The sequence below is a fragment of the Peromyscus maniculatus genome, chromosome 6 (assembly GCF_049852395.1).
Source record: "Peromyscus maniculatus bairdii isolate BWxNUB_F1_BW_parent chromosome 6, HU_Pman_BW_mat_3.1, whole genome shotgun sequence".
NCBI classification, from domain to species: domain Eukaryota; kingdom Metazoa; phylum Chordata; class Mammalia; order Rodentia; family Cricetidae; genus Peromyscus; species Peromyscus maniculatus.
The window spans coordinates 112,595,328-112,621,681 of NC_134857.1; the positions used below are offsets into that span (position 1 = coordinate 112,595,328).

The 26,354-nt window shown below is 41.4% G+C and overlaps 1 protein-coding gene across 4 annotated transcripts in view; it reads right to left on the minus strand.

Annotated features, from left to right (window-relative positions):
* The window catches only part of Npnt (nephronectin), a 70,119-nt gene that overhangs the window by 39,354 nt on the left and 4,411 nt on the right, over positions 1 to 26,354 (minus strand). For 2 of the 4 annotated variants that reach the window (XM_006970358.4, XM_006970356.4), the window contains exon 3: positions 13,069 to 13,119. The exons of the other annotated variants lie outside the window; for them this stretch is intronic. In XM_006970358.4, coding sequence (XP_006970420.1) covers positions 13,069 to 13,119 — 51 coding nt within the window. The remainder of the gene's footprint in view (positions 1 to 13,068; positions 13,120 to 26,354) is intronic. 4 annotated transcript variants of the gene reach the window in all.

The window sequence follows — 26,354 nt, forward strand, 5'->3', positions numbered from 1 at the left end:
TTTATTTTATGTTTAAGTCTGTGTGTGTGTGTGTCTGTGTAAGTATAGTCATATGTGAATGCGGGTATCTGAAGAGTCCAGGGGAGGACATCACATCTATCAGAGCTGGATTTATAGGCTGTTTTGAACCACCTAACATGGGTGTTGTGAACAAAAGTTGGGTCCTCTGTGAGAGTAGTCCACACTCAAAACACTGAGACATCATCACTCCAGCACCATTACACATGTTTTCAATGAAAAAGAATAACTATATATGAGTATAATGGTTAGCAAATATGGGCTTGAATAGAAAGCTTACTAAAAACATATGTGCTGGATCTTGAAACATGGGAACAGAGAAGGAAGAAGGTCCTCCATGGCGAAGAAAAACATGTAGCCAAGGTGACCACAGGTTAGTAAGAGGTCACTCGGGAGGCCTGGGTAGCTCATGAAAGAATAGGAAGCCATTATTCATAACTGTTATGAGATGATGGTGTTCCTAAACTTTCAAACTGAGGAATGTTACTTTGTCTGTAGGAAATGGGAAGTTTCTGACCAGGAGAATTACTCCATAAATATTAAAGCTGTGAGTATACTGATGTGGCAATGGTAGGTGGAATCAACTGGAAATGATTCAGAGGTAAAGGGAGCAATTGGATCAGAGAAATTAAAGTTCAGGTTAGAACTAGTCAACCATGATTAGCACTCATGACAGGAAGAGGGGAGCTTTGGTAACCACCAAATGAAAAGCAGAGAGGACTTGATCTAGGACAACAGAGTCAACCATGCCCCTGCCTTCTGAAGGCTTAGATACTTGTTCCTTTTCATACCAGCCCATGCTCTGCTCCATTCTGGGATGTGCTTCCAGTTTCCTGTGATAACTCTCAGACATTCCCTCTGAGACTCCTGCAAATCAGCATATGCTTGCTTTCTACATTCCCTCACTCAACCTCATCTGATAGTCCCCAGGCCTACTTGTCTATGTTACTGCCAGCCTAGTATTATGCCAATCAGGGCTGCTGACGACTAATCCTTAGTGTGGATTCAAAGCCTACAGAAAGAGGATGGGCAAAATGCAGAGGAAAGTAGTTGGAGACTTCTTAAACTCTGATTTCAGACACTGCATACATTCAAAGGGAAAGAACTGTGTTCATTTCTCTGAGAAGTAATGAACTTCCTAGAAAGCCTTCCAGCATTACTCAGTGAATGGTAAATAGTTTTATACTGGATGGAGTTTTGTAAAGGAAGTCCTCCAAACATGGTTCTCTGTAATATCCAGGCCTCATCATCAGGAAATGTGAATTTGAAAAAAAATCATTTTGAAAAGGAAATATTCCAGGGCTTGTAAAATGGCTCAGCAGGTAAGGGTGCCTGCCACCAAGTCTGATGACCTGAGTTTGACCTCAAGGACCTACATGGTAGAAGGAGAGAACCACCAACGCCCACAAACTGACCTCTGACCTCCACACGCTCCACGGCACATGTGCAGGCACACATGTACATAAGTAAATAAATACTAAAAACTTAAAGAGAGTTATTCCATCGATTGTAACATTTTTATATAGTAATGTAACCTAAATAAGCCTTCTGAGGTACCCAGAATGTTATTTTTCTTTAAAAAGTAACATTACATATATGTCACATGTGAGTCAAAGTGATAACTCCCTAGAGCAACCGGAATTTGAAAATCTGTGTGAAAATATGAAAAGGTAGCATTAAAACATAGCACTGAAAATCTGAGGTTCATTTAGAGGAGGACACTTTCTGGTACAAGCCTGCAGCTTCCAGGTTGTATTGCCTTTGACCTCTGACCAGCTGCTGGCCATCCACTCACGGCTTTCAGGTGCTTTCTACTCACAAAGGGCTCTTCCATCTGCTCTCCTTTTTATTTGTTCTCAGGAGGATGCCCTAATCTCAGGTGCATCTAATGTGTACATTCCACGAGGTCAGGACTGTTAATGGTTCTGCTAAGTCTGGGGACTCAGTATTTTAAAGAAAACTGCTGGCTGCATTTCTACCTGAAGTCAGCGGCAATTACAGATTACCCAGCAGCTACTAAAAGTGTATTTTTTTAAAAAAGCTATTAAAAGAATACACATAGAGCTGATACAATTAATTATTTTCATCACAGAAAATTAACTCTTTACACAATTTTTCATGAAAGGACTTTTCCCCCATGATCTTGGTTTTAGGTCTAGAATAGAGGTCAGTAAATATATATCAAACATTTATTATGTTCAATGTATTATACTATACAAGTATGAATAGATGGGGGAGTGATAGAGGATATTAAATTAACCATGTGGCTAATTTTTCTAAGCCACGACAGGAGCCAAGAAGAGACCTGAAGAAGGGGGAGGAGTGTGGATAATGACAATAACCACAGAGCCTCAAGTCTGAACTACAATCCTGGAGAGCAACTGTTAAAAGGAAGGGCCAGCGGAGACCACAAAGACCTTGGAATATGATCAGGTGCGGGGGGAGGCAGTGAGGGGGTTCTCACTGAGTGGGAAGCACTAGCCTGCGAAGTGCTTATAACAGCAGATGAGATCAAAGGAGGCCTAAGATAGATCCTAACATGCCGGTGGGACTCTTTGGATTCCTACCTTTCCATTTCCATCTTCATACAGAATGTCTTTTTGGGTTTTGTTTCATAGCGTAGGGTAAGTTTACAATGAAAGATGACATTTCTTATCCTTCATGGCAGGAGTAAAGAAAGGACTGAATTCTGACTAGTTTATATAGACACAGAAGTAATTGAGAGGAGTGGTTGGGATGCTACTTAGGGGACCTGTCAGATATGCCCTGGTCTGTGTTCTTGCTGCGAATGGAGAACTTCAGCTCTTCTGTGACCAGTGGTCTTGAGAATGGAAAGAAAGGTAGAGCAAAGACCCCTAACACTAGCCCCCTCCCTGTGTTTCTGTTGCACCCAGCCAAACAACCCCTGACTAGTCTTGAACACTAACTAGGCTGTGGAGGAACTTAACCTGTTCTTATCAAGACAGACAAAGGTATTTTGTTTTGCTTTTTGGAAATACAGTTGGAAGTCCTATTATTAACGTCTAGTACAATATCAAATATTCATGCAGGTATACAAATAGCTTCATTTATACATACAGGTAACCAGAAAGCACATGGCTATTAAAAAAAAAAAAAAAAAACTATATGGAATTGAATCCCCACTTTTGTGTGAACTGGCCTGACCAGTAATAACTAACTCCACTGTAATGTGGCTTTCAGGGGTCAGCAAAAATCACATGCATAATCCGAATTATTCTGTGAATTGAGCCATCCACCTGACTGAAAAAGAGAAAGGATAGATGATCTGTTTTCATTTAGTATCAGTCTTCTAAACCACCCAAGGGAGATCCTGGAATTAACATACTGTGCCTGTAGATATGACAGGTAATCAGAGAGGGCAACATGGCATCTCTGATCTCCATGTGGACCAAGAACAAGAGAAATGGACCATACCTGATGGTGCAATGTCCCTCCACCCTTATAGTTTAAGCTCAGCAAAGAAAAGTCACATAGGATCAGGGACCTGAGAGGTTTTCCCCCTCCAAAACCAGTTACAAGAATGAAGTCCGGTAAATCACACTCAAAACTAACTCCAACATTCCGGTGCCCTGTCTATGGACTTACAATAACTGCTAAGTCACTGTTTCGACTAGAAAACGAACCAAGTCTCCACAGCCAAAGCAAACACAGCTCTTTGAGGACCCAGTCCAATTGTCTGTTTAACTGCAATTTTAATCAGAATCATCCTAACTGTTGCAACAGGGGTTCTGAGAGCTCAACAGGGCTATCTAATTCTGACAAAAAAAAAAAAAATACTAAGTTATCCCAAGCTTGGGGACAATGAATCTCACACATTAACTTTATAATATTTCATACGTAAGCGAATCACACTGGAAGTTAAGGGCCCACGTCTGGAAACAAGGAAGTGGTGAGATGCCACAGTGAGAACTGTTCTGGAGAGTGATGAGGACAAAGCCCACCTAAGCTCTGTCCTTGACAAGGAGTTTCTCATGTAAGAAGGCCTTGGAGTCTGGGGTGTCATTTGCAACCTTTGCTATCATTTAGTGACTTCTCCTCCAGGTCACCTGATGTAGGAACAAGGTGACAAAAGGCATTCAGGAGCTGAGCAGAAGAATGAACAGCTGGGAAACCAAGAGATTTTTTCCAGAGCTTCCATAACTCCCAGCCACTCCTCAGAGCCCATCTGGATAGATTTTGGGGGAGGGGGATGCAAATATGAAGAGAATATCCTTTTCAGAGCACAGTTGACCTTGGAAGAGAAAACGTTGCTAAAAGCAACATGAAATACCTCACTGCGTATTAATAGAACCTGGAAGCAACGGAGGCAGAGTTTAAGAAAGAACTATTGGGAAGGGCCCTGAGCCATCAACAGGCAGAACAAAACCCACCATGCCAGATCTCCAGAGAAAACAACTCTCAGCTTGCCACAAACACTGTACTGTAGTGTCAATTATTCAACAAAACCAAAACATTCACACCCTGCTGTAATTAAAAGCAGTGTAAAGTACCTCTGATTCTCATTGAAAAGGATATCTAGTAAATGTTCTCTTGAACACTAAACTAAAAACACTAACCTACACTTCATGTAGCTGAATTTCTTGCTGTACTATCCATATAAGGCAGGAAAGAAGTGGGCCTTGGCACAGGTTAAGTGAGTTGACCAACTTCAGTAAAAATTTCCTAGTTGGGGTCAATGTTCAGTCTACTCCTCTGGTGGATTAAGAAAGATGAGGAAGGCCAGCACTTGAGGTAATTTGGAAAAGAGAGAAGAGAGGTTATAATAAAATGCTAAGCAGAAAGGAATGGCCGTAGAGAATGGTGGTCAAGTGCATAATGGCATTTAAGTGACATTTCTAAAGAAATGTTGCTTTGAAGAAAGTCTATAACTTCCAAAGACTCTAGAGGAACCTGCTAGAATACTTAAAAATACAATACTCTCTTTGTTATATTGCTTGTTGTGTTCATAAACACTAGATTCTAAAGCTGTAATGAAAATCAACATTTTAACTAACAATGAGCTATTGTCAAAAAGTCAGGATCAATAGATTGATACCCATTTGGAGCATGAAGTTAAATGAATAACAATGCCTTCCAAGAACTGTCTGGGAAGAACTTGCTTTATTTTTGTCTCTGGAACATTCAATTCAGATGAACTTCTCAAGTAACTATTTCATCTCTCACTAGTTGCCTTTATTCCTAGGGTAGCCCAAAGGACTGTAAGTGGATGCATAGGCATCTTTGCTTCTTGGCCCAGCCTTTGTCTATCATCATCAAGCACGCTACCTCTGCACTTCAAACATCTTCCCCTAAGCACCGCTGTCACTTTTCAGTTTACTTGAAATTTTGCTCCTGTTTTCATCAAGACAGAGTGGAATTTAACATAAAGTCAAATTAGACTTTGCGAACATATGAGAAACTGTGACTCTTTATCAGGAAAAGTAGATAAAGTGTTTTGTTTCGTTTTTGTTAAGTTGGCAATCTATAGCAAATGCACACTGCAGCTTGGGTTTTTATTTCTAAACATCTCTCTTCAAAGAGGAAAAACATGGCCACAAAAGGAAAGCTGCAATGTTTTCCATGGCAAGAGGCAGAAAAGTACTTAGAGAATGTTGGAGATCTATGCAAAGCACTTGGATAGACTTGGTGAGATCCCACTGGCCAGACTTGGGATGAATGCTGGAGATCTATGCAAAGCATTGGATTGGATTGGTGAGTTCCCATGGCCAGACTTGAGGTGGTGTGAATATTAAGAAGAGTAATGATGCCAATGGATAATAACTGAACAACAATAGAATCCATGGGTTTGAAGAGAGTCTAAAAACAGAAGAGGACTTAGAGTCTTTTTGTAGAGGATGCCAGGTAGCATGTAAGATGTATGAAATAACTGGAAAAGCATGATATTATAAGCACCATTGAAATAATGTGAGGACAGTATCTACAAGATACCAGGATGTGCAGTCTCAACTTGCCATACTCTGGATCATCTAATTTGTATAAAATGTTAGTAAGATAAGAATTTGTAAAAAATGTTAGTAATAACAGATGGAATTTATGGATATTCACTGGCCCCTTTCTTTCTTCCATCGATTAAACTTTATCAAATAAAAAATAAAGAGAGAAATGCTTAATAACATGGATATGCAGATAGATTTTTTTTGTGAGCCATTACTCATTTTTCAATGAGTTTCTGAATAGGGGTTAAGAGTACAGATGTTGGAATAAGGTAGCTGGGCGGAGTTCAAAACCTACCACTGGGCAAATGAATGCCCTATAAAGATTACCCAGCTACCTTCTCCTCTCAAATATGGATGAGAAGCTAAAGATTCACCACATTGTCTTTTTTCCTTTACTTTATAGAAAACTCACAAGGCTCAGATTGCAATGGAACTCTATAGTACATAGAACAATAGCCATAGCAATCTAAGCATTTATTAAAATAGGGGTCTGAGGATGGCAAAGAGGAAAAGCCCCTCTCTGGGATACACATTAAGAAATGCGGATATAGCTGGGCGGTGGTGGCGCACGCCTTTAATCCCAGCACTCGGGAGGCAGAGGCAGGCGGATTTCTGTGAGTTCGAGGCCAGCCTGGGCTACCAAGTGAGTTCCAGGAAAAGGCGCAAAGCTATACAGAGAAACCCTGTCTCGAAAAACCAAAAAAAAAAAAAAAATAAATAAATAAAATAAAATAAAAAGAAAAGAAAAGAAAAGAAATGCGGATATCAGCCAAGCACTGGGCTGAGCTCTGGGGCTCAGGTTGAAGAGAGAGAGGAGGAATTATATGATGGGGTGGAGGGTGGGAGGGGGGGTCAAGACTGTGAAGGGGAAACCCACAGAGATAGCTGATCCAAGCTCCTGGGAGCTCATGGACTCTAGACCAACAGCTAGGGAGACTTCCTGGGACCAACCTAGGCCCTCTGCATGTGGATGACAGTTGTGTACCTTGGTCTGTTTGTGGGGCCCCTAGTAGTGGAACCAGGATCTGTCCTTGGAACCTATTCCCTATGGTGGGATGCGTTGTTCAGCCTTGATGCAGCAGGGAGGAGCCTGGTCCTGCCTCAACTTGATATGCCATACTTTGTTAACTCCCATGGGAGGCCTTACCCTTTCTGAGGAATGGATAGAGGCCAGGAGGTAGGAAGGAGGGGGAGGAGGGAATGGGAGAAGAGGAGGAAGGGGAAACTATGTTTGGTATGTAAAATAAATAAAAAATTAATAAGAAAAAGAAAGAAATGTAGATGTAAAAATGAATGAGATCAATAACTCATCCTGTGACAGGTGGTCCAACAAGGAGAGATAGGAACAAGCATAGATGTCTTTAGAACAAAGGACACAGAAGAAGCACTGATTGGTCATATGGACTTAGGGAAGTTAGAAAATGCTGTAGACAGTAGTGCTAACAGAATCAAAGAGGATGTTTACAAGATATTAGATTGCACAGTGCAACAACTAATCAGGTCATAAAGAAACACATTATAGTATTTCAAGAAGCTTGAATTTATCATGCCTATTTTAGTTGAAGATTTGATCCTCGCTATTTCCAAGCTTATTGAAGAGTCATCATAAAAGCCAAAAAAACTTAAATGTAGCCATCTTTACCTTCTTCAATAACATTTAAAAGGTTCACTAATAAGTGAATTAAGCTACACATTCATTATTTCAAAAATTAAATTGATATTATGGCTGTGTCTAGACTAATATGATGTGGGATATTTGTGAATTTGGCCTTTTGGGTTTCTTTTTAAGGAAATATTAGTTGTTCCCAAATTCTCTGATAGAAATGCCTATTAGTACAAAATTGGTTAAAAAAGAGAGGAAGCCATGGTCTTTCTCCCTCTAGTATTGGATTTCAATCCAGGCCTAAACCACCATCAGATGGGCCTCCCTAAACCACGATTTCGGGGTGCTGTTCTCCTCCTACTCCCGTTCATTTGACTTTCTAATCATCCTTGGTCGAACACTTAGGATAGCATTCAAACCAATCTTCTGATTGAATTCTTCCCAGACCACCAGCTTCATCTCCAACCATATGCCGTTAAGTGCAGTTCCCTGGAAGCCACGCTCTAAAACCCCCATGCTGTCACAGAGAATGCCATTCTCCCCTTGTCTGTTAGACTCACATCTAGACAGGCTGCATTACTCAATTGAACCTTCACTATCACCAAAATTGGCTTTAGCCTCTTGTACTAAGTACAGCCTTCCTGAGCCACTGTGTATACTATAAATCACAAATACATATATTTACATATACATACGTGTATCTCAAGAGTGTTACAAAGCTAGCGCCCAGCCCTTGAGTTCTTTAAATATACAAAGGTTCCTTTGAAACACAACAGCCTTCTGACGGTGACAGCCATGACAGGTATACAAGGTGTTAAAAGAACACAGAAGAATTTGCAGGGATGTGGGAGTTAGAAAGATGCCAGGGCCTGCTTTCAGGACTGTGCGCTGAAGCTGAAAGGATGACTTGAAATTTATCATGTGGACAGGGGAAGGGATTCAGAGCAGCATAAGAAGAGCCAGACGGGCACAGGAAGCAGGAAAGGGTCTGAACCTGAAGGGGCCATACAACTGCAACAACAGCAACGACAACAAGTCCTTTAACAGAAGGCAACCTGGAGAGCCGGGTCAGGATCTTATCCAGACCAGTGAAGAAACAATGGATTATGCGCAGTGGCCTAAAAGCATTTAAACTGACTTCCTTTTTAAACCTTAAGAGAGAGTTAATGAAATATAAAGTCACGAGAGGCAGAGTGAAGAAATTAATTTTCACAGTAAACTATCCTTACTAAAAATAATAACTTGTTTATTAAGATCACATCTCCTTCATATTTTTTTTTTTTTTGAGACAGAGTCTCTACCAAGCCCTGCCTGCACTGGAACTCGCTACATAGACCCACTTCTGCATCCCAAGTGTTGGGATCAAGTGCATGTGTCACCAGGCCTGGCTCCTTCATAGTTTTTGATTTCTATAAAATAGAAATTCCTATCCCTTACACATTTAGAAGTGTACTGAACCGACTGGATGGCACACTGCAGGAATTGTTACACTTGTTATAAAGGTGTCTAAGACACAGGCTTACCTTCACGGGCAAACACCCCGGCAGAACAATGTTGGTTCACAAACCACCACTATAGCATGGGGTAGCATGAACCAGGCTCCGTGCAAGTGCAATAACAAAACATAGCGAGGACAGAGGTCAGTTGTGACCACAAGGGTGGCATACAAAAGACAGTGTGGCGTTTGAACGGGGGCTTGACTCAGTTAGGAAGGCGTACAAACTCAAAAAGCAACCCTGCTCATCCTTCCCAGGAACCATTCACTCTCGGCCAAACATTTGTCTATAATTAGAAATGGAGTGAATAAAATAGAAAAGGCTAACTGGAGAGAAAGATGATCTGTGATACAGAAATGCTGAATCATTAGATCCATTCTGCTGTGATCCGCAGGGTGAACTGAAAGGCATCTTTACAACTGAAAACTTGTAGAAAGCATTTCAGCAAATGTGACATGATGGTGCCTATGGCACATTCTTCTACTTAAAGCTGATCCTCTATTAGGTATTTGTGGCAATTGCCAAGTTGGCTGGAAGGGTCCAAGGAAGATATGAGGAATCAGTCAGTGGTGGGGGACCCAGAATCAGCCTGTGCCTGCCAGACCCCACCCTGGCATACATCACTTCAAAGTCTCTCAAGTGTTCCACACTTAACACATCCCAAACTGGTGTCAACATTTGCATCTCCTCCCGGTGTTCTCTAGTTCACCAAATAACACACCGGAAACTCTCCAGTTCTCCTTAATTCCATCTTCTTCCCTCTCCTCCACAACAGCCCCTTTGTGGAGAGTGTTCGCCAGTCCCTGAGCTAAGTGCTCTGTAAATATGTTCCCATTGAATCCTCACTTAAAATTCCTATGAGGTCGGGCCCTTCGCTGCCTCTCACCAAAATGAAGTTGTCCTCAGAAGAGGTCCTCATGAAACACTGCCCCACCTCTGCTTTCTTGCTATGACTCCTCATCCGTTCTGGTTTAGTGCTCTTCAGTACCTTACTATCCTTTTCCCCCCACTACTCCTTAAAAACCAAGTCTAACTTTACCACGTGGGCTGCAAAAACTCCAGCTCTGAACCTCAAATAGTTATTCCTTCAATTGCCAAAGAGGAAGTTCCAAAATTAGCCCCAAACCTCAAATGCCCACACGTGCCAGGCATTTGCCCTGAAGGAAGTGAGCCTGGGGAAAATGGAGCACGTTTCTGCCGTCCATCCGTGTTGCTGCTTTAACAAACTCTAGCCCACAGGTTCCCAGAAAAATGGCCAAGTGACTGATTTTCAACACTGTCTGTCTGCGACATCCATGTTTCCTGTGAACCACTGACAATTTCAAAAACAAGCTAAAAGACCCTGACCAGAAAGAAATCCACCCATATGTTAGGTTTGACTCATCTGCACCAGTGGATATGCTCTAAAATAGTATTCAATTTCCTCATTTAAAATCTTTACCATGCTCCTTTATTACCTAGCGGTCAAGGCTAATCTATTTAATGTGACATCAAAGGCTCCCAGAGACATTCCTACTTCCTTCTCTTATCAGACATCCTTCAAAAATGGATCCAACTGCCGAACTAGGATTCATACATTTCCTTGAATGTGCTCATTATATCTTCTGCGATCTTCGTGCAGTTTTCCATCTTCCAAAAGTGCCCTTCACTCACCTTATCCATCACAATATAGTGGTATCATCGCAGCCCATCATTCCTGGTTAAAGGTACTGTCCACTGAGAGGTACACTTACAGTATCCAATATCAAAATATATCACAGTCCAATGCATCTCTCTTTTCCGGTGCTATGTGGACCTTAACCACTGATGCTGAGTAGGATGAAGGCCTGGACCTTCATTATACTGGGAAGACGTCTACACTAGTGAACTCAAGATCAAGTGTGTAGTTCTACTCAAGACGTATGTGTTGAACAGATGGATTAACTGAACACTATGGAGCCTATGAATTTACCATTGCTCCTATTAAGCAGGAAAAGATCCTTCCCCTGAACTTCCTCAACTCTTCTTAAAATTTCTATTTACTATTATTGGGGGAGGGGAGACACACATAGGTGCCATGGTATGTGTGTGGAGTCAGTTCTTTCCTGTCTACCTTTAAGAAGGTTCTGGGAGTTAAACTCAGGTCACCTGGCCATGTAGCATTTTCCCACTGAGCCATCTTGTCTGCCCACCCTCTACACTTTATCTCTAACTTTTTTCTATATTAGAATTATAGAAGGAATAAAGACCAACCACCTTATCTATTGAGTTCCTTGACAGCCAACGTTCATGCTGTGCTCATCTCTGTGCATTCCTGGCTCCCAGCTTGATCTCCTAGTAAATCACAGAAACTGCAAATGCTAAGGTTCATAGTTCACTGCTATTTTCTTCTGTTTTCCTAAGTGCAAGCACTGTGAGCTAACCAAAACTGTTCCACTGAGGTCCTTATGGAAAGCCATTATTCGAAACATGGGAGAGAAGTGGTGCCAGCAAAAGACAGCACTCCCACAAAAGGTTTTATTTTAGCCACAAACAACTAGAGAAATTTCCTACTTCCAATTCATTCATTCTTAGTTGCAAAAGATGGACACGGGAAATGAAAGGCAATTCCAACATGTTATGCTCTTCATCCTACAATGCAGGGAAACACAGCTCCAAGCTCTGTTTGTGATCTTCATGTGGACCAACACATTCATCAAGAACTGTTTAAACATCAGCTGACACAACAATATGGACGGAGGAAATATCACAGGCACCACCCCTAGATGAAAAGCTGCAGGCAATTAAGGAGTACCGAGAGAGGGAACATTAGTCTTCCCCAGGAAGGAGTACCCTAACTAGTTATCCAATATAACCAGTCCCTAAGTAGTTAGCCTGAAAAACATACATACAAGCAACACTAAATGGACTCAGTAGGTTGCATTTATGTACTTATTTGCATATACATATATAACAATGATTAAAGAAAAAGGCCATCAATTTGATAGGGGGGGTGAGAGAGGTTGGAGAGAATAATGTAATCACATCTTAACTTAAAAATTTTTAAGAGGAATTATTCTAGAATGTTGGATCTGGTAGCCTACACCTGTAATCTCAGAACTTGGGAGGTCAAGGCAGGAAGATTCAGAATTTTATGTCAGCCTGGACTACATAGTGAGTTTGTTTGAAGCTGACCTGGGGATACAGAGATACTTAATGGAAGAAAGAAAGAGACAGAGACAGAGACAGAGAGAGACAGAGACAGAGAAATTCTTCTGTAGGCAGCTTTCTACTTAGTATCAGAAACCTGCCCCCCAAAAGTTTGACTTTCTCACCAAATGTTCTTGAAATCCTACCTGTAAACCGTCTCCAGTGACATGGGATGCCGTCTTTCAGCAAGCACTTTGTATTACCTTCTTAGAGCCATCTGAATGTTGTAATTTGGTATTATCTCCCCCAAATTGCTCACTAAAATGGTGAAAGTCTTGCCAAATGACCTTCCTCACTTCCCAAACATTTTAACCAAGGAATACTTTTGCATCAAAGCATCAGGTTGAAGGTATAGTCAATATACAGCTTGTTATTTGATACATCAAAAACATTTCTTACCTGAATTATTCCATGGAGAACTAACGAACAAGAAACACAACTCCCACAGGTTAGTGATGGGCTGGCGTTAGTAATTTCATTTGGGGGACTTTGTTTTTCTACATTTGCTTCTTCAAACATTAAAAATTTAAACTGTCTTTTAGGTTAGAATGGAGGTCAGTTTATTACATTTGTAAAACAAGAGGTAGAAATAAAAATTGAGAGGGAAGAGTTTAATGTAAGGACTCAGTTAAAGTTAGCTTAGAATAACTAAAAGCAGAAAACAAAACAAAACCCAAAACATCTCTGTGGACTAGTTTCCCCCAAACAAGCCACTCAAAACAAATAATGCTAAGCCCTGATTATAGCGTTATAAAGAATCGTTTAGATGTTATGGCTTTCAAGACACAGATTAGACGAAATTATGTCAGAAATATGTTCATCTAACCTTTGAGCTGGCACCTTATCCTTGCCAGTCTCTGCCTTAAGACGTAGAAAGCTGCAAGACAAATGGCCAAAAAAAGACATTCCAGATCTTTTCTCTGTAAGGAGGAGGCAGGGCTCGGGTATGACCAACGTGTTACATTCCCGGAGACTTACACACATTCAACTTTCACTGCTTTTCTGAAACAAACAAAAATCTAGGACATGTTTAAAATAGTAGTACTGTAGTCATCATTTTTGCCATTAGAAAACAGTTGGTAACAAAAATATTAAGAAATGATTGAAGTTATGTTATTCCTCTATAGTCCAAATTCTTTTTAAAACATTTCTAGACATTTTTCGTGTGTGTGTGTGTGTGTGTGTGTGTGTGTGGGTGTGTGTGTACCATAGTGTTTATACGGAGACCAGAAGATAGCTCATCGGAATTGCTTCTCTCCTTCGACCGTGATGGTCCTGGGGATGCCACTCAGGTTCTCGGGGCTGGCAGCAAGCATCTTTACTCACTGAACCGCCTTGACAGCCACCTTGATGGCTACCTATAGACCAAATTCTAATGAAATATTCCAGAGCTGTTTTGATACTTTATCTTGCAATATTTCATTTTCAAAACATTAACTGTTGGGTCCTAGAGTCAATATCCTTTGATTTAAATGAATGTTGGATAAAGCACCTGAAAAAAAAAAATAGAACAACTTTGGCCAATTAACACCCAGGGCTGGTAGCGCTTCCGCTGCTGGCTGTTCACTTACCTTTTCTCATATACTGCATGCCCCCTCTTCTCTCCAGCTTTGGGAAGAACACATTAAAGTTTGTTTTCTTCCCTTTCACAGCACTGTCTTCTTGCATGGAGGCTTTGGTTGTCAATAGCAACATGAATTAACTGTAAAACCTCAGCTATTTCTCTTGGTGATACATAAATATCCCCATTAAATGAAAGTGAAGGGAAGAAACTCAAAACACTATAAACAGTGGTCAGTGCTGGACCAGCCTAGAGTGCTAGGGGTGAGAGAAGAGATGGTTTTATTACTTCTCTTTGGCATGAATGTCTTCCCTCTTTAAAATATAAAACACCCACTTTAGCTATGATAATTCTGTGTACTTGTCTAACTTAATGGAGTCTTTTTCTTTTTGAGTAACAGAAGAAAAAATTGTAGTTCTGACTTGACTCAATCAAAGCAGTAATTTTATTTATTTATTTATTTATTTTGGTTTTTCGAGACAGGGTTTCTCTGCGTAGTTTTGCGCCTTTCCTGGAGCTCACTTGGTAGCCCAGGCTGGCCTCGAACTCACAGCGATTCGCCTGCCTCTGCCTCCCGAGTGCTGGGATTAAAGGCGTGCGCCACCACCGCCCGGCAAAAGCAGTAATTTTAACTGTTCATCCAGAATGAGTCCACGGTATTATTAAAGACAAACATTACATTTGCTTGCCAGATTTTTTGTTTTATTGTTTATATATGATGTGATTTGTGTGTAGGCAAGGATGCATGAGTGTGTGTGTGTGTGTGTGTGTGTGTGTGTGTGTGTGTGTGTTGCATGCATGTGAGTGTGGGGCTGTGTATGCAAATGTGAGCACATCAGAGGCCGGAAGAGGACACTGGGTATCTTTCCTAATTGCTCTCTGCCTTACTGCCTGGAGACAGGGTTTCTTATGGAACTGGAGGCTGGTCCTTTTGGCTAAGCTGGCTGCCAGCAAGCTCCCTCCTGGGATCTGCTCGCTTCTGCCTCCTAATGCTGGAGTTAGAGGAAAGTGCAGTCATGCATGGCTTTTTATATGGGTGCTGGGGATTCAAACTCTGGTCCTCATGACCCATTGTTGTATCTCCCCAGCCTTTGTTTACTAGATGTTTTACTCATATTGGTTATGTTTATAATTTGCACTTTGTTTTTATTGCCTTTAGTTTTAGAATAATTCACCATATCCTGATAGTGACCCATTTATTTAAATAGAATAATGAAATGCAGCAAATATCATCTAAGAAAACACTGAAAATAAATCAAAGCATAAAGAACATTCTAGATGGCATATTTATACGATGTGTTTATAGCCATAATTATGCATAAGAAATAAAATGTAAGAGAATACTATTTCTTTAATATATTCCATAACCAATTTTGAATAATTTATCAGGAAATATATTTTAAGTTATGTTAAACAAAGGAAAAAGGAATCATTAGAGGATAGAAAACATCATTATTTTCAATCTAGCTCTATTAGTACCACACAGCCCAGCAGTTCTGTATAGTCCGTTTCCTATAATATCTTAAAGTTGGGTCACTTTTTAAAAATTAACATGAGTTAGCCTGGACATATTAGATTTAGTAAATTTATTGGTGTAAGTATGCATATTTCTTAGGGCTTCCACCTTAACTCTCAACCAATGTCCCATATTCTAACATTTACAGTTTAAAGCTATATAAAACTTCTTTTCAAGTTAAAGGAATATTAAACCTGGAATAAGGCCGGGTGGTGGTGGTGCATGCCTTTAATCCTAGCACTCAGGAGGCAGAGGCTCCTAAGAAATAATGCACAGGTTATGTTCTCTGAGCTAATAAGTTCTCTACCTTTACTAGTCATGAAATCACCTCCTGAAAGCTGGGCCCTTCTAGGTTCTTAACATGCCTGGGTTCTGCTGTCTGTCATCTTGGATGTTTGTGTGTAACTGTGCCAAGTTGGGTAATTGACTGTGAAGAGATTTCCCCATATGAATGCCAAGGTTTTGACAATGAAAACTATAAAACTGAAGGTTGGGGTACGGAGAACTCTAGACTTGCTGGTTCCTTTGGCTGACGGTTAGGATATGGCAGAGGGAACTGTGTTCCTTTCCCTCTCATACTCTTCACTTGCTTTTGTCACAGTGAGGAGTTGGCACCTGGCCTGCTGGGCCACATGTTTAAGGGACTCTGTACCTCAGTCTACCTCGTGTGGTCATTGTCCTAGCCATCTCCGTCTGTAGTGCTCAACTGTCTTCTTTGCAAAGGTTTTAAATGGCCTAACAGTTGGGCATCTCACAACCCTTTATAGTAAAATTAAACTGCAAACAAGAAGGCAGGCCCCGGGGGTATTTGTGGTTGCTAACTCACGGTACTGGATTCGCGGTATTGGATTCTTGCCACTGGATTGACTTCTCTCTTCCTCCTCCCCTTCTAATTCTCACATAATCCAGGCTGCCCTCAAACTTATCATCCTTCTGCCTCTGCCTCCTGAACGCTGGTATTACAAGTGCTTGCCACCAAGCATGGTTATAAAGGTTGTTTCCCATTGCTGGAGAGCAAGCCCAGGGCTCACGCACATGCGAGGCACACACTTTATCACAGAAGCACATATCCCCCCTCGTTTTCTTTAGCACTGCCTGAAGCTCAGGGTTGTCCCCAAATCCCACAAAGCTGTGCTCAGCAGGCAAGAAAAGCTAGTCACTGAAGAGTTTATTTGGTTTGTCACAATGTCATCAGTTATCATTGTACTTACTAATTTTAAGGGTATGTAGTAAAACAAGGTGCATTATCAGTGAGAAGTCTCAGGTGAACTGGAGCAGTCTTTTGGGACAGGTTGTAAGTGACTGTTCTAGAGTCCTGAACTATAGACCAGTGGCTTTGCTGGCAATGTTGAATGTCTTCAACTCCCATGACCATTTTACAAAAGCTGTGTAGAAACAAATTACAAGGAGAAAGTGGGACAGGTTTTCCTGCGTGGCACGCTCCTAATGAACGCCAGCCACCCTAGGGCTTCTCACACTACATGAAGGCACAAAGAGCATGCAGGGGACTTACTTTTGGCAGCTCTTCAAAAACTGTGCTGCCGGTCGCCTATGAAAATGTCCTTATCCACCAGCAGAGATTAGAGCCCAGGAACTTTCTAGAAGCCTTCTATTCTGTGTTGATTTGTTTTGTTTTGTTTTTAATTTTGGTTTGGTTTTTGGTTTTTGTAGACAGGGTTTATCTGTGTAGCTTTGGAGTCTGTCCTGAAACTTGCTCTGTAGAACAGTAGACGAGGCTGGCCTCAAACTCGCAGAGATCTACCTGCCTCTGCCTCCTGAGTTCTGGGATTAAAGCCATGCACCACCATGCCTGGCTTCAACCCAATTTTAAATAAAAAATGAAATTATATACCAGAATTTTTAATTCCTGGCCATATGTAGATAGATACCAAGATATAGTGAGTAGTTGAATTTATTAGCAAATATTAAACATAATCTGAAAGAAAACTCTCAAAATACCACAGAACACAGAAAATATAATTATTCAGTAAAAAAAAAAAATTAACTAACATAAGTATATACCAAAATAGGAGATCTAAAGACTTTTGGATTGTGGGAAGCTTGTATTTAGAAAGCCTAGGGGCTGGAGGAATGGCCTGGTGATGAAGAGCACATACTGCTCTTGCAGACAACCTGGTTGGTTCCCAACATTCACGCTGAGTTGCTCAGAACCACCTGCTACTGTAGCTCCGGGGGACCTAATGCCTTCCAGCCACTGCAGGAGCCTACCCTCACGTGTACGGACCTACCCCTCTGCCCCTACTCACCCCACATATATAATTTTAAAAATAAAAAAGGAGGCTGGAGAGATGGCTCAGCAATTAAGAGCAGTGGCAGCTCTTCTAGAGGACCCAGGATTAATTCTCAGCACTCACATGACACCCACAACCTTTTGTAGTAACTCCAGTTCCAGGAGATCTGAAACCTTCTTCTGGCCTCCATCGACACCAGGCATGAACATGTTGCCCAGACATACACGTAGGCAAAACATACATTCATATATATCTTATTTTAAAAAAAGAAAAATCTATAAAAGAATATAAAGTTGGTGGACAGAGAGGTAGGAAGGATCTGAAAGGAACTGGGGGAGGAAAAACTATGATCAAAATACATTGTATGAAAAAAAAAGTTTTTCAATTAAATAAAAAAGTAATAAAGAGAATCTTGCACAGAGTGGTTACTGTCAACTTCGCAATGCACATCTTTTACCACTTAAAGAATTCATGGGAACTGAATTTGATACTTATCATTTATGAAAACAAGACTAGAGGTTGTTGGTTTTGTGGTTTGTTTTGTTTCTGTTTTTGTTTTGACAGGGTCCCACTATGTAGTTCTGGCTGTCCTGGAGCTCACTCTGTAGACGAGGACCGCCTTGAACTCATGGAAATCCACCTGCCTCTGCCTGTGGAACACTGGGATCAAAGACAAGCACCACCATGACTGGAAAAGAATAAAAGTATTTCTTTCTCAAAATATATACTAGTCTAAGAATTGCTGGGTTTGGTTTTTTTTTCTTCCTTTTGTGTATGCTAGCACAATTTTAAGCTGTGATGAGAAGCTGCTAATGTTTCAGAGTCCATGAGCTCTGTGGAAGGCAAACCCAACCAACCACAGGGTCTGGTCATGTTTTAACAGGAACCAGCCAGTCTGGAGAATTTATGCCATTATTCCGTAGAAGGGTTAGAGAGATACTGACCAGGGTAAGTATGTAGCTTTACATTTTAGTAACAAAATCATCTCTATCAAATCCCTAGTCCCAAATCTTCATTTCCCAAAGTGTAGTACCTACCAATACTAGCCCTGACTTTCAGTCTAACAAGCCATGTTGGAAAGTAAGGGCTTCTGTTAAGACAGAAACGCCTGTTTGTTCTCCAAAGTCATCTACCATATTCCAAAGGGGAAAGTAATTCTGATCATATTTGATCTGTCTTCCTCCACCAGAATTACATTGACTTAGTAGTGTTATCAGGACATTTAAAAACTGAAATCCTTTATAAAAACTATGGAATGAACAAACAGATGATGTCTATAAGTATTTACACACACCACAACAACTCATCTGGGCTGTAATATATTCCCCTATGTGGGCTTTAATGGGAACTTTGTTAAGATCATAATTGTCTCTTTAATTATGTATTAGTAGCAATAAGTATGGAAATAAAAAATCTATAATGATGCTCTAGTACATGAAAGTAGAAAATTGTATTTGGTGTTACTTAACGAAACGCTATACCTTATAACATGCAATTATTTTAGTAATTTAGTAATTATTTTACTTCTTGTCCTAACATGTTCCTCGGGAAATACTAAAAACCACTTTAGACCAATGCAACTGATTTTTTTCCCTAAGCTAAACTGTCTTGGCTATCTACTACTTTTTGAAGACAGATCTTTCATTTGTTACAATTAAGTAGAAAACGCTAACTGCTCAGCTCTCCTCCAGGGCTGTCCAAGGTGAGAATCAAAGCATGTTGGATTGCTGCCTCATGGGGGTGTCAAGGGAATAGGTTTCTCCGCTTCTCCTAAGGAGACAGGGTCTTTGCTGGATTGGTGCCCTCTCAGAACACACCCTCCTTTCATTATTATTTGGATTTTGTGATGGTTAGTTTTCAGAAAGGGAGGGGGTGAAGAAGGGAGAGACAGAGCAACAGAGGAAGGGAGGGATGAAGAGAAATTGATATAGGGCATATGTGCACCAGGATTTCAGGTCCCACTGCGGAAGGGGCTTGGCGAGGAGTCCATGTGAATCAGCCTTTCCTCACACTGTAGTGAAAAGGAGAGACTTAAGTTTGGATTCCAGACCATCATATGTACAGTACTTTCTTCATGCTCAGCTTCTAGTCTACTCAGGCCTTCGTGGTTTACATAGAGTAGCCCTCTGTGAAGTCCAGATAGAACAGGGAATCAACTAGGGATCATGTGGACTCCTCTGCACACTTATATAGTCAAGAAACCAGCAATGTTGCTGGGCTCTTATTGACCACTAACCACGTAATAGTGTAAGAAGGGTAAATGGTGCCTGGATATAATATCTGTGTTTGTCCCTGTACCCCAAACCATACTTTACATGGACATGACGGGTGCCTAGTAATATGGTGGACAATTTATAGGCTAACATCTAAGGGTAAGAATTTCTCACTGGTTTCTTTGCAGAACCTGTTTATAGTGGAGCCCACCAACCATCTACCTATACTCTACCCACAATGCTCGCCTCCTGCTCTGTCTCTCAATTTTTACTTAAACATTCATTTCTTACTTTTTTTTTTTTTTTTTTTTTTTTTTTTTTTTTTTTTGGTTTTTCGAGACAGGGTTTCTCTGTGTAGCTTTGCGCCTTTCCTGGAGCTCACTTGGTAGCCCAGGCTGGCCTCGAACTCACAGAGATCCGCCTGGCTCTGCCTCCCGAGTGCTGGGATTAAAGGCGTGCGCCACCAACGCCCGGCCATTTCTTACTTTTAAAAGAGACGAAAAAGATTTTGAAAAAAACACCATTTTCCAAACAAGATAGAACATAAACAAATAGGAATAAGGAGATCAAGTCTACATATCTTTTAAGGCATCTTCAAAGGGACCAAAAGTAGAAAGTGACTGAACAGAAAATGTCACTTTATAAAATTAGTCATGATTTATTTTTCTTTTAACTCCATTTTTATAAGGAAAATGTACAGTAAAATTAAATATCTCTCTCTCTATTTAGGAACAGGATGTCGCTGTAGAATTCTCCCTTATTTATTCATATAGACAGTAATGACACATGTCCAGATAGTTATTGTAGCTTGTATATCTTGTAAGAACACGATATTGAAAACTGCTTTAGTGCATATGGGTAGGAGATTATTCTTGTCCATCTGTATGGTAGCAAACTATTGCAAAGCCATTTAAAAAACTGAGTCAGATCTACATAAACCTGTAAGGACTGGTCTTTAAACACCTTTGTTAAGGTATGGAAGAGTTTTAATTTATGCTGATGTTACATGAAAAGTGAAAAATCTTAATACTATTTAGACATTTCTGCAAAGATTAGTAAGGAACAATGACTGTCCATTGGAGACTAGAACTTAGTGTCAAGAAAACACAAAGGTAATAAATACTTACCACTATGCAGCTCCGGGGGGCTCTCTCCCTCCCTCTCGCCCTCCACCCCTCCTTTTCATTTTTTACACTTAAATATGCATTTCTTACTTTTTTAAAAAACAAAAGATGAATTATGTAAATAACTTAACCAAAATAGACAATAGAAAATGTGAATCCATATCCCCACAGTGTTGAAAACATTTTGGTTGGTGCTTTTGGTCTTTTTGTTACTCTGTGTCCCCAGATAGCATTCTACTCTCGGCTTCTCCTCCTCCTTCACAGATCATGGACCCAGTAACACAGCGCACACCACGCACAAGTACACTGAATTATGGCTGAAGTCGAGAGGTAATAGAAGCAGTTCCTTAAAGAGTGTGTGACTCTTTCTAACCAGCTAAAGAGACTCTACATTCATGAGAAGTAGACAGCTTGATGACTGCAAGCCAGGGGGAGATTTTGGCAAATGGACCAATTTCAGCCCATCCTGCCAACATCAGTCAAACATCGCCAGTCTAAGGAGAAAGAGGAAACTAGGATCAGACTAACCAAAGGCTTCCCTGGAAGAGAGATGCGAGGAGAGCATCCTAAAATCAAGCACGGAGCAATAGCTCCATCTCTGGATTCAGCATCACCAAGTGAGAAGCCGCTCTCCAATGGACCAAAGCTAAGTATATGTATGCCATTCAGACATACACAAACATTTATCTTTCCTTCATATTAGGACACTGTAACTCAACGTTTTTCCGCATTGTGGTCAAGGTTACTCTAGAAGCAGCATACAGATCCAGAAGTAAAGGACTGGTTAATGAATTACAGGGCATACACAATGAATCCATAAAAAGAGGCCTTTCCATATACAGATAAGGAAATAGCTTTACGATGTTCTGCAATGAAGTTTATCTACTATCCTATATTTGTGTAGAGCGGGTAGGGGCAAGGGAGACAGAGAAGGTACCCAGAATATGAAAAATATCTCTGACAGGTATATAGGTCCACGATGACGCTTCTTTCTCTGAGGAGTAGTTATCTCAGGAAATGAATACATTTTCCTTTCTAAATAAATTAAGATTCTAAAAAGAAAATGTTGGGAAAAATTTAAAAACCGGCAAACAGCAGAAAGAAAAGGACACGCTCTCTCCAGGAGCACATACACTACAATTGTAATGACGGCCCCTGCCCAAGGAAGGCACGCAGCATGAAACACAAACTGTGAAGCGCTATTTTTTGCATCGATTTCTATACTTGTGTGAATTTGTAAACTTATAGTAAAGTTTTGAATGAGGAAAAAGAGAAAGAGAAGAAAAGGCAAAGCTACCTCTGTGCTGTAGAGGAGACAGTAATAAAGAAAGGTTAGGTCAGCAGACCCCACTTGCCTTTCCCCTCCCCCACCACAGTTCCGGTCCAATCTCTGTGTCGAACACCCTCCCTTATTCTCTGTGGGATCCCCACGGAGTTGGTCAACACCACAGGCCATCATCTCAAAAGCAGTTGGTCTGAACTGCACAGAGCAGGAATCCAGCAGACAAGAGTGCCAAGCAGAAACGTTGTGCGGGGCACAGCCCAGGAGGGCGTCTGGCTAGGAAGCACGCTTGCCGTGTGCAGCAAGCGAGTGGATCCAGGGTCTGAGTAGCAGACACCGTTCTGCTCCCAGGTCCCTGTGTGCGGGCTTGTGTGTTCCTGTGTCAGGGGTGTGAGGACAGGCCCGGCACTAACTCTCAAGAGTCTACGGGGCTTCCCTTCCCGGAGCCTGGCCCTTCGGCTTGAGACGCACAAAAACTTCTAATCCGTATAGGTTAAGAGCTGCCCAAATTAACCTTAGGAAGGAGCTTGGGAAACCCGTGGCTCTTAGCAGCATTATTGCAAAGTTCAGTTCTAATCGTGGAAGGAAAGGACAGAGCAAAGACATTTCTTTAAAACGTAACTTTGAAGACCACGCACACTCGAAAACTACCTGTTTGAAAAGGTCAGGATTCTTCAGCACCACTTGGGGCCTGGGATCTGCATACCTAGACCACTCCAAGTCACTCAAGGAACATGGTGTTCTCCAACAGCCTTTCCAGGGAAGCGGCAGATGGATGACCTTTGTTAGAAAACAACAATAACAACAAGCCCAACTTCCCTCCCTAAGGATCTGGGGACTCAGGTTTGGTGACGAAAGGAACTCTAAAATTACCCACAGCCAAGCTTTTGTTCCTACCTTAAAAACAAGCAAGAGAGATTCTCTGTTCTCACCCCGTAATTAGGAGAGGGAGGTAATGAGCTCAGGACAATGGGGTTCGGCTCCTTTAAGGTGACCAGAGATGCCTGCCAGCAGTCTCTAAGATGGCTCCAGACAGCACCCCTACCCCAGATTCCCAGTTATTCCGGGGATGTACACAATTGTACAGTTATAAATAAACTGCTTTAAGGTAAGACGCAATCCATGCTCAAGAGAAGTTGTTTTACTTGTTGGCTACAGATGAAAAGGTGTTTATGAGGAGTAACCTCTGTGAGGGGAATGATACATGTGGCTTTCCAAGACGACTTCATTTGAGGACTGCTTGGTGGCAGGGTACTTGCTCAGCATGTGCAGGGCCCAGGGTTTATCCTCAGGGCCAAAAAGAAAAATTTCTAATTTACTTGTAATTATTTTAAAGAGGGTATTCAAAAACCTAAATCACCAAAGACAGTTTATGAAATTGTATGAACAAGAACAACAAATCAATGACCCGTGCAAGGATCAAAAAAAATTAATAAATCATCTTCTTTTTACAAGACTCAGTTTCTGAGCAAAGACACAAGAAAAGCAATCATAAAATGTATCTTGTGTACTGTAATGAAGTTCTGTGCCTTGATCAAACAGCCTCTTACTCAAAAATGCAGTGCTGTGGGATAATGCTTTTGTACACTGGTTTAATAAAATGCTGATTGGCCAGTAGCCAGGCAGGAAGTATAGACTGGGACAAGTAGAATTCTGGGAAGAGGAAAGCTGAGTCAGGAGACAACAGCCCACTGTCCAGGGAGCAGCATGTAATGGCACACAGGTAAAGCCACAGCACACAGTTAAGGCCACGGAAAACGTGGCGACATATAGACGAACAGAAATGAACTGAGTTTAAGTGCAAGAGCTAGTCAGTAGTTAGCCTGAGCTAATGACCGAGCAGTTTTAATTAATATAAGCCTCTGTATGTTTACTTGGGTCTGAGTGGCTGCAGACCAGGCGGGACACAGAAAAACAACTTCTGGCTACAGTGCAGAAACAATGCAAACCTGTGCTGATCAATCCTTCCCACGTCCACAATCACAATCAAGGAACATACGCTGTCTAACTCCAATAAGCAGATAACTACAAAATGGTTTCAGAATGATTTGCTATTCCACAGTCCCTTCTTTATTAACCTTAAGTTTAGAGTTGGTAAGTCTGAAATCTTCAGGTGGGCTTTGTCCAGCTGCAGCCTTTACTAACTTAAGAGATATGACAGGAAGAATGAGCCAGAACTAACAGAGCAGCCTGTCTGTGGGTGTAAGTGTTCAGATTTCCTGACTCTCCAGAGGAAACAAAACAATTATCTGCATTTGCCCTGCTCTTAAGGATAAAGGACACAAAACCATCTTAATTCATATCATTTCCTTCAGTGCCCTGATAGCCAAAGAAATCTAAGCTGAAACCTGGAATGAGCTATACTTTGAATTTCCCTTTGCATCTGCAGAAAGTGCTTTCAACAAAAATGCTGTTGTCATTAAGCTGTGTGTCCAGCCTGATCTCCTCGACAAAGGGAGCCATCGTAGCACTCAGTGCCAGACCCGCTGCGTACTTTCTCATCGTGAAAGTTCTCCGATGGACTTTACAGGCAGCCAGGTGGCTAGGGAGGTACAAACGCGGGGGCCTCATCCCAAGCCCCAACTTATCTACTCCTTTTACTTGTTTGTGAAATGAAACATAGAAACCCAAGAAATCTCAACTACAAAAGTCTCTACTTGGCAGGGGGAGAGAGAAAATGAACATAATTAAAAAGAAACGGACCACTGAGATGATGGGGAAGGTAAAGAACGGAAAATGACAAGCAAGAAACAAATACATTGTGACAATATTTGAGACTGAGGTACTGTGTGCTCTAAGTATTTAGCCAGCACGAGGTGAACGGAAGAGAATTTCATCTGACAATAAAGAACCCCATTAATATTCAATAAATCTAAAGCCCAAGACAATTAGAAAATCAAACATGGAATTTTCAATGTGCAAGAGATCTATTTATGAGCCAAGAACACAAAACAAAGAGTCAAAGACACCAAAGGTCTGACCCAAAAAAGAACTATGAAAACACAGGCTGCCTATTTCTGGAAACTGCCCTGCCTTTCCAGCATGGCAGGAATGCTGGTGTTGGCCTCTGGGTGCACAGGCAGGAAATGAGGACAGACCCCAGGACCAGTGGGCTGCTCCTGTACTCTGTCCTTCAGAAGTTCTGGAGAAAAAGATGAAAGTCCCCGAGTTAATCGTGGCTTTGTGGCTGATGGTGGCACAAGCCAGAGCGGAGGTCAGACAATTCCACGATTCTGCCACATTAGTCTCTCTAATCAAGTCCAGGGAAAGGAGAGCAAGCAGGGGTGAGATGGAGAGGGTTTTGTGTAGATATCTGACTCGGGTGACCGTTGGGTCAAAACATGTCACAAATATTCAGCCCAATGGAGCAGACGCTCATTGAAGAGTCTCTGCACAAAAGGCCACAAGATCCAGTAGACAACATAATGTGGGTACCACGTTCCCCCACGAACACATATCCCTAGAGACAAACTGAACGGCTCTGCGTAACAGGTGGTTACGCTAACATCTGCTGTGCTGACGTAAAGTGAGTCAATCAGATGAGAACCATGGCACCTTGGAAACGATGTGGAAAAGAACACTCAGATCATTTAAGGGTCAGAGAGCCAAAATATTTTTCACATTATGTTTTTCTAGAACCTGATTAGAAATCACATAGATAACCGTTACCAGATTTAATTAAAGGCATTTTTCTTGGATTGAGTGCAAAACTTCCAGTTTTGCAAAGGCATTCACAACAGCGTCTAGAGATACCTCATTCATCCCACCAGCCACTGTTGGGTGCTGTTCTACCCCTTTGAGCTGACCTCTTGCCCTCACATTCCTCTACCTTAGATCCAAACAAAGGAAGGCAGATTCTGAGCTGACAGAAGACATTTGGACCATCTAAGGTTCTGCAAAAGGCAAACAGGCGGAAGAATACTTCTACCCCTTAATTCACCCTTCTAGTCTTTCCATCTTCGGTGATAATAGCTAAGGCCCCCTTTTCAAATCCAGAGGAACTTAATTTCACTGCAACAGGGAACCTCAGAACCATTTTTAATTTGGCCGGTAGCAACACAAAGTGTGTATTTTTCCCGACTGAAGAACACAGAATTTGATAGCACATGTTTACACTTCCTGTGCTCTCCACCCTGAACATCCAACATGACCAAGTACAACTGT